The 13140-nt window shown below is 44.6% G+C and overlaps 1 protein-coding gene across 4 annotated transcripts in view; it reads left to right on the forward strand.

The window, feature by feature from the left end:
- Window positions 1-13140, forward strand: part of CCDC57 (coiled-coil domain containing 57) — a 99983-nt gene that overhangs the window by 65747 nt on the left and 21096 nt on the right. For all 4 annotated transcript variants that reach the window (XM_056550030.1, XM_056550028.1, XM_056550029.1 and 1 more), the window contains 3 exons: window positions 5906-6095; window positions 6177-6359; window positions 10831-10931. In XM_056550030.1, the coding sequence (XP_056406005.1) occupies window positions 5906-6095; window positions 6177-6359; window positions 10831-10931 (474 nt within the window). The remainder of the gene's footprint in view (window positions 1-5905; window positions 6096-6176; window positions 6360-10830; window positions 10932-13140) is intronic.

Consider the following 13140-nt stretch of genomic DNA (forward strand, 5'->3'; position numbering starts at 1 on the left):
ACAGGTATACATACGATGCATTTTGAAAGTCTTCAGACTCTTTTACTTTTTTCACATTCTGTTATGTTGCGGCCTTGTCTAATAATCAACAAAATTCTATTAAAAAGGAAAAACTAAAATATTGCATGGACATAATTATTCAGACTCTTTACTCAGCATTTAATTTAATTGAAGTCCCTTAGCAGTGAATTCAGCCTCCAGTCTTCTAGGGGATGATGCCACAAGGTTTGCACACCTGGATTTGGGAAGCTTTGCGAAATTGGATGGAGACCATCAGTAAAAGCCATTTTCTAGTCTCCCCAGAGATGTTCTACTGGGTTGAAGTCAAGGCTGTGGCTGGGCTACACAGGATAATTCACAGAGTTCAAAGCCTCTCCTGTCTTGTTGTAAAGGGAAACTTAAGCCCAGTTTTCGGTCCAGAGCACTCTAGATCAGGTTTTCATTAAAAAATATCTCTGTCATTTGCTCCATTCAACTTTCCCTCAACCCTGACAAGTTTCTGTAGGGATGGTACTAGGCAGGTGATGAGCAGTGCTTACAATTGAGGCAAAAAAAGTTCTTTCATAGTTTCATCAGACTAGAAAATCTTGTTTCTTAAAGTCCGAGAAACAAGGTTCCTTGAGAGGTTTTTTGCAAACTCCAGACAGCTTTGAGGAGAGCCTTTGAGGAGAGCCTTTATTCTAGCCACTCTACAGTGATGGTTGACCTACTGCAAGTTTCTCCCATCTGCACACAGGATCTTTGGAGCTCAGCCAGAGTGACCATTGGGTTCTTGTCTATCTCTCTTACCAAGGTCCTTACCTGATTACATGGTTTGGGGAGGCCAAACTTCTTCCATATAAGGCTGCATTCCCATCTCGTTTTTACATTACGTGTGCCGGATCCGGCTGGGGGAGGAGGGGCAAACCGGGCTCTCCAGTACCCCAGCCGGACCAGCGCTGAACTCCATTCACTTTAATGAGCCGACCGGAGTCAAGCGGTGACTCCGTCCGGCTCATTTTTGACCCGTATCCAGTTTTGTGACTGGACCTAAAACCATAGTATACTACGGTTTTAGGTCCGGTCAGGAAACCGCATACGGGTCAAAAATGAGCCGACCGGAGTCACAGCTTGACTCCGGTCGGCTCATTAAAGTGAATGGAGTTCAGCGCTGGTCCGGCTGGGGTACGGGAGAGCCCGGTTTGCCCCTCCCCCAGCCGGATCCGGGACCTGTAATGTAAAAACAAGATGTGAATGCAGCCTAAGAATTCTGGAGGCCACTGTGCTCTTGGGAACTTTGGGTGCAGCAGAATAGTTTTTTACCCTCCACACAGTCCAGTCTCTGAGCTCTACAGGCAGTTCTTTCCACCTCATAGCTTGGTTTTTGGTATACATTGTCAGCTGTGAGACCTTATATAGACAGGGCTGCGTTTTTCCAAATCCAGTCCTATGAGCTGAATTTACCGCAGGTGACTCCATTCAAGGTGTAGAAACATCTCAGAGGTGATCAAAAGAAATGGCCGGAGCCAAGTTTCAAGTGTCATAACAAAGGATCTGAATACTTATGACCATGAAAATTTTTTGTTTTTGTCCATCATAATAAATGTTTAAAATGTGTTTACCTACTCAATAAAGCATTTGAATGAGAAAAAAATTGCACAAAAGAAAAAACTCCTTTCTTAAAGGAGAACTCCGGGATAGCAAAACTTATCCCCTATCCTAAGGACCGCTGGGACCCTCTGCAATCTCCTGTAAGGGGCCCTGGCTCTCCTCCTGAATGGAGCGTGTCGACCACAGCATGAAGTGGCGGGCCAACACACCCCCTCCATGCAGCTCTATGGTAGAGCTGGAGATCGCCGAGTGCAGCGCTCCGACTCTCATAGAGCTGCAGTGAGGGGGTGTGTTGACTGCCGCTTCGTGTGGTGATCAATTAGCCCCATTCAGGAGGAGAGCTGGGTCCCCATAAGGAGATTTCGGGGGGTCCCAACGGTCGGACCCCAGTGATCTGACACTTATCCCCTATCCTCAGGATAGGGGATACCTTTTGCTATTCCGGAGTTCTCCTTTAAGCTATAACTCATTAATTCTCTTGATACCAAGCTTACAGCCCCAGCATGGCAGAACCTCTAAACAGTGAGGACTACAATACAAATCTCTGTATGCAAACAGAATTGGAGTTTTTTGGGTACGGGGAAATGTAAATATGTAGTTTTCATGGGGAAAAAATGCTTTCTTAGAACTGCTAAGAACCTGGCAGGAAAGTAATAAGGTATTCTGACTACTTATCTTATCTGACAAAGACAGTACTGTTTGCAAAGCCACTGTTATGGATTGTGAGGAAATCTTATCAGAAGGAAACCTTTCGATTGTTAAGTGGTGTTATATTTTTATAGATTATCAGTAGTGTCAGAAGAAGCTGTTACAGTGAAGAAAGGCACCGGCTTCCACCACAGCTCTGGACTAGGAGGACAAATCTGGGCAGACTCTGAAGGTTATCTGCTGACTTAAAGGGGTACTCCACCCCTAGACATCTTATCCCCTAGCCAAAGGATAGGGGATAAGATGTCTGATCGCGGTGGTTCTACTGCTGGGAACCCCGCGATCTCTCCTCCAGCACCCCCGTTCATGAGCTACATAGAGCGAAGATTGCTCCAAGGCTGATGATGGACGATACAGGGGCCGGGGTATCCTGACGTCACGGCTCCGCCTCCTTGTGATGTGATGCCCCACCCCCTCAATGCAAATCTATGGGTGAGGTCGTGACGGCCGTCACGGGGCGGAGGGACGGAGTGCCCCTTTAACCCCTTAAGGACGCAGGACGTAAATGTACGTCCTGGTGAGGTGGTACTTAACGCACCAGGACGTACATTTACGTCCTAAGCATAACCGCGGGCATCGGAGCGATGCCCGTGTCATGCGCGGCTGATCCCGGCTGCTGATCGCAGCCAGGGACCCGCCGGCAATGGCCGACGCCCGCGATCTCGCGGGCGTCCGCCATTAACCCCTCAGGTGCCGGGATCAATACAGATCCCGGCATCTGTGGCAGTTCGCGATTTAAATGAACGATCGGATCGCCCGCAGCGCTGCTGCGGGGATCCGATCATTCCGAACGCCGAACGGAGGTCCCCTCTCCTTCCTCCGTCCGGCTCCCGGCGTCTCCTGCTCTGGTCTGTGATCGAGCAGACCAGAGCAGGAGATGACCGATAATACTGATCTGTTCTATGTCCTATACATAGAACAGATCAGTATTAGCAATCATGGTATTGCTATGAATAGTCCCCTATGGGGACTATTCAAGTGTAAAAAAAAATGTAAAAAAATGTAAAAGTTAAAGTTAAAAAAAAGTGAAAAATCCCCTCCCCCAATAAAAAAGTAAAACGTCCGTTTTTTCCTATTTTACCCCCAAAAAGCGTAAAAAACATTTTTTATAGACATATTTGGTATCGCCGCGTGCTTAAATGTCCGAATTATTAAAATAAAATGTTAATGATCCCGTACGGTGAACGGCGTGAACGAAAAAAAAATAAAAAAAGTCCAAAATTCCTACTTTTTTAATACATTTTATTTAAAAAAAAATTATAAAAAATGTATTAAAAGTTTTTTATATGCAAATGTGGTATCAAAAAAAAGTACAGATCATGGCGCAAAAAATGAGCCCCCATACCGCCACTTATACGGAAAAATAAAAAAGTTAGAGGTCATCAAAATAAAGGGATTATAAACGTACTAATTTGGTTAAAAAGTTTGTGATTTTTTTTAAGCGCAATAATAATATAAAAGTATATAATAATGGGTATCATTTTAATCGTATTGACCCTCAGAATAAAGAACACATGTCATTTTTACCATAAATTGTACGGCGTGAAAACAAAACCTTCCAAAATTAGCAAAATTGCGTTTTTCGTTTTAATTTCCCCACAAAAATAGTGTTTTTTGGTTGCGCCATACATTTATAATGAGTGATGTCATTACAAAGGACAACTGGTCGCGCAAAAAACAAGCCCTCATACTAGTCTGTGGATGAAAATATGAAAGAGTTAGGATTTTTAGAAGGCGAGGAGGAAAAAATGAAAACGTAAAAATTAAATTGTCTGAGTCCTTAAGGCCAAAATGGGTTAAGGGCTAGGTTAACACTACGGAATTTCCGGACGGACAAAATCTGGCCAAAGATTGGACCGACAGCAGTGTCTGCGGCGCAGAGTCCACCTAAAGAATGAGCAAGCTCATTCTTTTGGCGACTGAATTTCAGCATCTAACATTCCATAGTGTGCACTGTGCAGCAGAATCCCATTGCCAGCAATAGGATTCTGCTGCATCAGAATTTCAAAGCAAAATTCCACTGGGAAATTCTTTAGTGTGAACCTAGCCTAAAACATCAACAAATTTTATCCAACTTTCGGAGTCGTCATCTTTATTGCATTTCCATAAATCGGCTATCTTGATTGTTTTGATCATGTGTCATTCCATGTACAATATCCAGAGATGGCCATACACTATAGATCAGTGTTTCCCAACCAGAGTGCCTACAGGTGTTGCAAAACTACAACTCCCAGCATGCCTGGACAGCCAACGGCTGTCCAGGCATGCTGGGAGTTGTAGTTTTGCAACATCTGGAGGAACCCTGTATGGGAAACACTGCTATAGATAGCTGTCAGCCCAGTGCTCTGCTCATTCAACCAATTTCTTACTAACCCATCCACACACCTTCAGATCCTATACACATGCACTTAAGCTTGCATGTGTTGTCATAGGTTTTTTCCAAAGAGGGTGCATCCAGCTGTTGCAGAACTACAACTCCCAGCATGCCCGGACAGCTTGCTGGGAGTACAAAGGATCAGTCTTGTTTAAATACAACATTCCTGATCCATCTTACCCAGAACCTGACATTCGGGTACCCCTACAATGATTTGACCAGCATTTCATAAAATATGTATGGCCTTTCTTTGATGTAACATGTCCTACATGTTGTTGTTGTTTTCTCTTTGTGATTCATTTGTAAACTTTCTGGATAAAGAGGCCTCTGTACTCCAGAAGTTTCCAACCGCAAAAAAGCACAAAGAGGGGACAAACACCCATAGCAAGGGGCAGTGATACAGTGCCACCCCTTGATAGTTAAAAAATGTCACTGTTTTCCCTATATCCAGGAGTAAACAACAGTGGACACGGAAGCGTCTCGGATACTGTTGATCCGGTTAGACGTCCTTATGTGCGCTAAGCAGCCAACAGGACCGCACGGCTCCCCGCAACTCGTGGGTACGCACATGGAAATCGCATAAGGACGCCTAACCGGATCAACAGTATCCGAGGCGCTTCCGTGTCCACTGTTATTTACTCCTGGATATAGGGAAAACAGTGACATTTTTTAACTATCAACGGGTGGCACTGTATCACTGTCCCTTGCTATGAGTGTTTGTCCCCTCTTTGTGCTTTTTTGCGGTTGATGATTGGACTGCTAAAAATAGGATTTATATGGTATAATAATACCCCAATTGTCCCTGAGGAGGTCATAGATTGTGACCGAAACGGGTCGGATGTGGGGATAACCATTGACATACAAGTAGATCATAACACTCTGGCTTATTTAACAGTGTGTAGAAACTATCTATTGCGTCTTTTGCTGGGGAGACATCATCAGTTCTACCACATTCACAATTGTATATGTTCTTTTAATGATATTATATTAAAAGTTAAGTTTTAGTCACTCCCTCCCCCTCTATACTATATTGATTGACCGGGAGTTTTGTACATTGGTCGGTAGATACACTTAAATTCTCTACGTTACTTTACATGCTTGGGGGGGTTATAAGATGTAAGATAACTATGAGCCAACATTCTGTCATGGCCGCCAGTTTTACCGTAATTTATTGCCGAGGATAATTCCATGTATTACAACTAATTATTAAGCAGCCATCCACTTTATTCACAGACACTGGGAGCTGTGCCAGACTTTGCTTCAAAGGAAATTCACAAGCTGCAAGAGCAGAATTCCGAACTGCGGGAAGTGATAGGTCAAATGAGAAAAGAGATGGAGTCTTTATGTCAGCAGATTTCTCCTCCGCACCCTGAGAGGACAGAATCTCCATCTAGAAACACAACAGAGAATGTGGCCACTGCTGGTGAGTCACGGCCGAGGAGTCTGACATTATAACGTTTGTTCTCTTTGTGTTTCTTTGTTATAATTCTTGCATTGTGTTCAGATTATGTGAAGTCACTTGAAGTGGAAATCCAAGATCTAAAGCAGAAGAACCGATTAATGGAGGAGAAGTTTCAGGAGGCATTGTTGCCAAAGGACAATCCTGAGCGGCCTTCTACCGCAAAACCTGTTTCTCCAGACAACATCTACATCCAAAACCACATTAGTAGCTTGAATGAAACTATTGGTAATAGCACAAAATCATGGATAATAAATACTGTTGTTTTCATGTGGCCACCACACAGTCTGCAGTTTTAGCTTCTAGGGAAGTGTTTCCCAACCAGGGCGCCTCCAGCTGTTGCAAAACTACAACTCCCAGTATGCCCGGACAGGCGAAGGCTGTCCGGGCATGCTGGAAGTTGTAGTTTTGCAGCAGGTATAGGCACCCTGGTCCGAAATCACTCCAATAATACCACTCCAAAGCACTCCAATAAGACACAGTATGGCTATGTACATGAGGACTCAAAATGAGATATGAAATGGGAAAACTCCTGGCGTGTATATGGTAAATCTAAGGAGATATCCAGTGCTGAAAAACGTATCCCCTACCCTAAGGATAGGGGATAAGTTTCAGATCGCGGTGGGTCCGACTGCTGGGGCCCCCCACGATCTCCTGTACGGGGCCCCAGCAGCCCGTGGGAAGAGGGCGTGTTCACCACCGCACGAAGCGGCGGCGGCTTACACGCCCCCTCAGTACAACTCTATGGCAGAGCCGGAGTGCTGCCCTCGGCAATCTCCGGCTCTACCATAGCACAGTATTAAGGGGACGTGTCAGCCGCCGCTTCGAGCCATGGTCAACATCCGCTATCTGGCCAGCGAGAGGAGATCGTGGGGGGCCCCAGTGGTCGGACCCCCCTGGGCACTGGACTACCCCTTTACCTCCAGAAGCCAAAAAAGTCACACTATAGGCTTTGTTTGGGTTTTATACATTAGAAAATGCTATATGGAATAGCTCGGAAAGCTGTCCTATCCGATAAAGCAATTACAGGCAGGTAGTGCGGGTGACACTGATATGACAGCCATACTCACGTGTCTGCTATCTGCATCTGTTCCCTCTGTTTGGCTGTCGGGCTTGGGGCATGGGCGGAGCTTTGTGACATCACAGCTGCTGTTTCCCTAGGCCTGCTTACAGCATGGCCTAGGAGATAAACAGTAGCAGTGCCGTCACGAAGCTCCGCCCATGCCCCAAGCCCGACAGCCAAACGGAGGGAACAGATGAAAATGCTAGAAGACCGGGGGCACAGATCGTGGACATGGGAGTATGATTGTCCTCAGTGTCACCCGCACTACCTGCCTGTAGCAACAAGTTAGTGTGGTGACACCGTTGACAGTTTTCCTTTAAAGGGGTACTCCGGTGCTAAGACATCTTATCTCCTATCCAAAGAATAGGGGATAAGATGCCTGATCGCGAGAGTCCCGCCGCTGGGGACCCCCATGATCTTCCACGCCGCACCCCGTTAGCATCAGCTCCCAGAGCGTGCTCGCTCCGGGTCCGATTACTAGCGATCACAGCATAGTGATGTCACGGCTCCACCCCGTGTGACGTCACGGCTCCGTAGGCTTGCATTGAGGGGGCGGAGCGTGACGTCACACGGGGGCTGAGCCGTGACGTCACTATGCTCCGTGCCTGTGATCGCTAGTAATCAGACCCGGAGTGAGCACGCTCCGGGAGCTGATGCTAACGGGGTGCGGCGTGGAAGATCACAGGGGTCCCCAGCGGTGGGACCCCCGCGGTCAGGCATCTTATCCCCTATCCTTTGGATAGGGGATAAGATGTCTTAGCGCCGGAATACCCCTTTAAAGGGGTACTCCGGTTAAAAACTATTTTTTTCATATCAACTGGCTCCAGAAAGTTAAACAGATTTGTAAATTACTTCTGTTAAACAATCTTAATGCTTCCAATACTTATCAGCTGCTGAAGTTAAGTTGTTCTTTTCTCTCTGACCACAGTGCCCTCTGCTGACATGTCTCAGGAACTGCCCAGAGCAGGAGCAAATCCCCATAGCAAACCTGTCCTGTTCTGGACAGTTCCTAAAAGGGACAGAGGTTTCAGCAGAGAGCACTGTGGTCAGACAGAAAAGAACAACTTAACTTCATGTCAGGAACTGTCCAGAGCTGGAGAAAAACCCCAAAGAAAACATATGCTGCTCTGGACAGTTCCTAATATGGGCAGAGGTGTCCGCAGAGAGCACTGTGGTCGTGATTCAAGAGAAAGAAATCCAAAAAGAAAATCATTTTCTCTGTAGTATACAGCTGCTACTAAGTACTGGAAGGATTAAGATTTTTTAATAGAAGTAATTTATAAATCTTTTTAACTTTCTGTCACCTGTTGATTTAAAAAAAAAAAAAAAAAGTTTTTCACTGGAGTACCCTTTTAACCCCTTAAGGACTCAGCCCATTTGGACCTTAAGGACTAAGACAAGTTTTTTCCTCCTCCCCTTCAAAAAATCATAACTCTTTTATATTTTCATCCACAGACTAGTATGAGGGCTTGTTTTTTGCGAGACCAGTTGTCCGCTGTAATGCCATCACTCATTTTACCATAAAATGTATGGCGCAACAAAAAATATACTATTTGTGTGGGGAAATTAAAAAGAAAACCACAATTTTGCAAATTTTGGAAGGTTTTGTTTTCACGCCGTACAATTTATGGTAAAAATGACGTGTGTTTTTTATTCTCTGGGTCAATACGATTAAAATGATACCCGTGACTATACACTTTTCTATTACTTTTTCTAGCACTTTAAAAAAATCGCAAACTTTTTAACCAAATTAGTGCGTTTAAAATCCCCCTATTTTGAAGACCTATAACTTTTTCATTTTTCCGTATAAGCGGCGGTATGAGGGCTAATTTTTTGCTCCGTGATCTGTACTTTTTATTAATACCATATTTGCCTATACAAAACTTTTATTACATTTTTTATTAATTTTTTTTTGGAATAAAATGTTATAAAAAAAGCAGCTATTTTGGACTTTTTTTTTTACGTTCACGCCGTTCACCGTACGGGATCATTTACATTTTATTTTAATAGTTCGGATATTTACGCACGCGGCGATACCAAATATGTGTAAAAAATAATTTGTTTGGTAAAATAGGGAAAATGGGACAATTTACATTTTTATTGGGGGAGGGGGTTATTCACATTTTTTTTACTTTATTTTTTTACTTTTATTTTTACACTCTTATAGCCCCCATAGGGGATTATTTATAGCAACCATTTGATTGCTAATCCTGATCAGTGCTATGTATAGGACATAGCACTGATCAGGGTTATCGGTCATCTTCTGCTCTGGTCTGTGGGAAGGCAGATCAGAGCAGAAGACTCCCGGAAGACAGCGGAGGCAGGTGAGGGGACCTCCGTCATGCCGTGCAGGATGATCGGATTGCCGCGGCAGCGCTGCGGGCGATCCGATCATCCTGTTAAGTGACCGCGATGCTGCAGATGCCGTGATCGGTATTGATCACGGCATCTGAGGGGTTAATGGCGGACATCCGCGGGATCGCGGGTGTCCGCCATTACCGGCGGGTCCCTGGCTGCGATCCACAGCCGGGACCTGCCGCGCATGATGCCGGCATCGCTCCGATGCCCGAGATTATGCTCAGGACGTAAATGTACGTCCTGGTGCGTTAAGTACCACATCACCAGGACGTACATTTACGTCCTGCGTCTTTAAGGGGTTAAGCAGAAGTGCATTCAGCCCAGTTACAGTGAACGCAGAAGAAAATTCCTCTCACGATACAAAGCTACAAAGAATCTGAAATATTAGATGCACCCTGAGGCATAATGGAAGTTAATAAAAAAGAAAAGAAAAGAAAAAAATGTATTTACCAACACCTTCCTGCTTCAACAAAGCTGTGGGTGGTATTGCCCTTTAAGTTCTATTTCCAGTATTCTACTGGTTATTCATGTTTACCATATCACGAAAAGATTCTGCAGATACACATAAGTATTAGATAATATGACATCACATAGTGCGCACTGGTGAGTCCTCCCAACACGTGTGCTGAACAGGTCCTCTCTGGGCCCAATGGATTTCAAAAGAGTGCCCCTCTGGCATCCACCAGGCAGATATACATCTGTATACCTTTTTATTTTTATTTACTTTTTTTTTATACTGTGTTGGAAAGCATAGACTAACCTCTGCAAAAATTCCTATACTGCATGGTACAGTTTCATTTATTTTTATTTTTCACATGATTGTCCATTGATGACATATGCAACTGTATGATATTCTGTTACTTACATTGGGCTATAGGTTCAACACCCACAAGATTTTTCTGTCTCACGCTAAACTTGAAGCATAAATGTGATGTTAAAGGAGTACTCCACTGCCCCAGCGTTTGGAAAATTTAGTTCTGAACGCTAGGTGCAGGCTGCGGGGGTCGGGACGTCACGGCCACTTGTGATGTCACGGCTATGCCCTATCGTGATGTCATGGCCACGCCCCCTCAATGCAAGTCTATGGGAGGGGGCGTGGCTGCCGCCACGCCCCCTCCCATAGATTTGCATTGAGGGAGCGTGGTGTGACATCAAGACCCCCACAGCCCGCACCCAGCATTCGGAACTAAACGTTCCGGACGCTGTGGCAGTGGAATACCCCTTTTAATAGAGCCAATTAAAATATTCTTATAGCATGTTTTTTGGGGTTTATTTCAGGAGCGTTAAAAGCTGACAAAGTTGCATCATCAGCTGCTTATAAGAAACTGGAAGCAAGAGCAGCTCACTTAGAATCTATGGTTACAGAGCTCACACAGAAGGTATATTCTTAAATAAACTAATACCCAGAGAAGGACTCCAGGCAAAACTGATACACTTTGCTATGCCTAATGCAGGGTCCGAGAAAGGAGCATGAGAAATGGATGGCAGCTCCCAAGGTGCAAGTACAATAAAACTTAATGTTTACTTCATCCAATTAAAAATAAAATTCCGTGGTGGAAGTGAGTGGTGACATGTTACTCTAAAATCGAAGTGAAACGCCGACGCGTTTCGAGCAAAAGCTCTTATTCATACCATGACTAAGAGCTTAAGCTCGAAACGCGTCGCCGTTTCACTTCGATTTTAGAGTGACAACACCACGGAATTTTATTTTTAATTGGATGAAGTAAACGTTAAGTTTTGTTGTACTTGCACCCTGGGAGCTGGATTTTCCTCTTGTTCTCTGCCTGAATGCTACGGGGATAGGCGGATCCCTGCATCCGGTGTCTGGAGTCTCCATGCGGTGAGCTGATCTATTTCCCTTCTGTACCTGCTATGACAAATGGCTGCTAATAATTCGTTAGCCCTGCACCCTGCTCAATGCCTATCACACTGTGTCAGAGTGTTCTTTTAGGCATGTGTCTGGTTTTTGGGGCAAAAGATTTGTAGCAGAATACAGTTGCTAAAAAAATGAACAAGATTTTAGCAAATCTCCACATGCGTCGGAAAAATATGTGTGTAAATTGACATGTAGTGTGGATTTTAAAGGGGTACTCTGGTGGAAAAGTTTATTTTTATCAACTAGTGCCAGAAAGTTAAACAGATTTGTATTAGCTGCTGAATACTACAGAGGAAATTATTTTATTTTTGGAACACAGAGCTCTCTGCTGACATCATGACCACAGTGCTCTCTGCTGACATCTCTGTCCATTTTAAGAACTGTCCAGAGCAGCATATGTTTTCTACGGGGATTTTCTCCTACTCTGGACAGTTCTTAAAATGGACAGAGATGTCAGCAGAGAGCACTGTGGTCATGATGTCAGCAGAGAGCACTGTGTTCCAAAAAGAAAATAATTTCCTCTGTAGTATTCAGCAGCTAATAAGTACTGGAAGGATTAAGATTTTTTAATGAATGAATTAAGTAATTTACAAATCTGTTTAACTTTCTGGCACCAGTTAATTTAAAAAAAAAAAAAGTTTTCCACCGGAGTACCCCTTTAAATCCATGGAATGTCATCTCATTGGATTTTCACAGCAGATTTCAACCTTTGCTATTTACAGAGAGAAATCTGCAGCAAATCTGCAACAACATTTTCAACATAATCCAAATTTAAAACATGCAGATGTTCCTGTTTCTGGCCTAACTAGCACATGATGCAGACAGGCCCGATGACATGACTGCATTACACTGTGTCTGGACCTGAAGTGCTTGTGGCCTATGAGGGTGTAGCAGGGAGGGGGATGGCTCCTAGGTCCGTCATTGTATTCATCTACATTTGCGTTCTGAAAAAGAGATTGCATCAGAGGAGAAACAGTCCTTGAAGTGTCTAAGTAGGGGTGAGGGTGTTTGGGGAATAAAGAATGAGCAAGAGAATGTAGAGGCTTGCTGAGGATAAGCAGCTCACAGGCTGGAGTGCCGCTGATCTTCTAATGCCTTGTTGGGGTTGTGAGCACATGCTATCAGAGATGGTAATTAAAGGGATACTCCGCCTCTAGACAAAGGATAGGGGATAAGATGCCTAATCACGGGGGTCGCCCGCAATCTCCCTGCTGCACCCGGCGTTCGTTTAGAGCGTTAGGTGCAGCGCCAGAGGCTCGTGATGTCACGGCCACACACCCTCAATGCAAGTCTAAGGGAGCGGGCGTGACCGTGACATCACGAGCCTCCGCCCTGCATCGCCAGTCATCCGGCACGGAGCGAAGTTCACTCTGTGCACCGGATGTCTGGGGTGCCGCAGTTGAGATCGCGGGGGTCCCGCCGCTGGGGAACTTTCTGACGACTGATGTCAGAAAGTTAAACAGATTTGTAAATTAAAAATGCAATGGGAGTACGCGCTGAGTTGACAAGATGGCAATACTTCAATGGAAATAAAATGAATGCAGAGAACCTACCTGATAAATGTGTTGTAAATAATTACTTGGACAGGCTTTGTAAATTACTTTTATTAAAAAAATCTTAATCCTTCCAGTACTTATCAGCTTCTGTATGCTCCACAGGAAGTTCTTTTCTTTTTGATTTTCCTTTCTGTCTGAACACAGTGCTCTCTGCTG

This window comes from Hyla sarda, chromosome 13 (genome assembly GCF_029499605.1).
Source record: "Hyla sarda isolate aHylSar1 chromosome 13, aHylSar1.hap1, whole genome shotgun sequence".
Taxonomy (NCBI): domain Eukaryota; kingdom Metazoa; phylum Chordata; class Amphibia; order Anura; family Hylidae; genus Hyla; species Hyla sarda.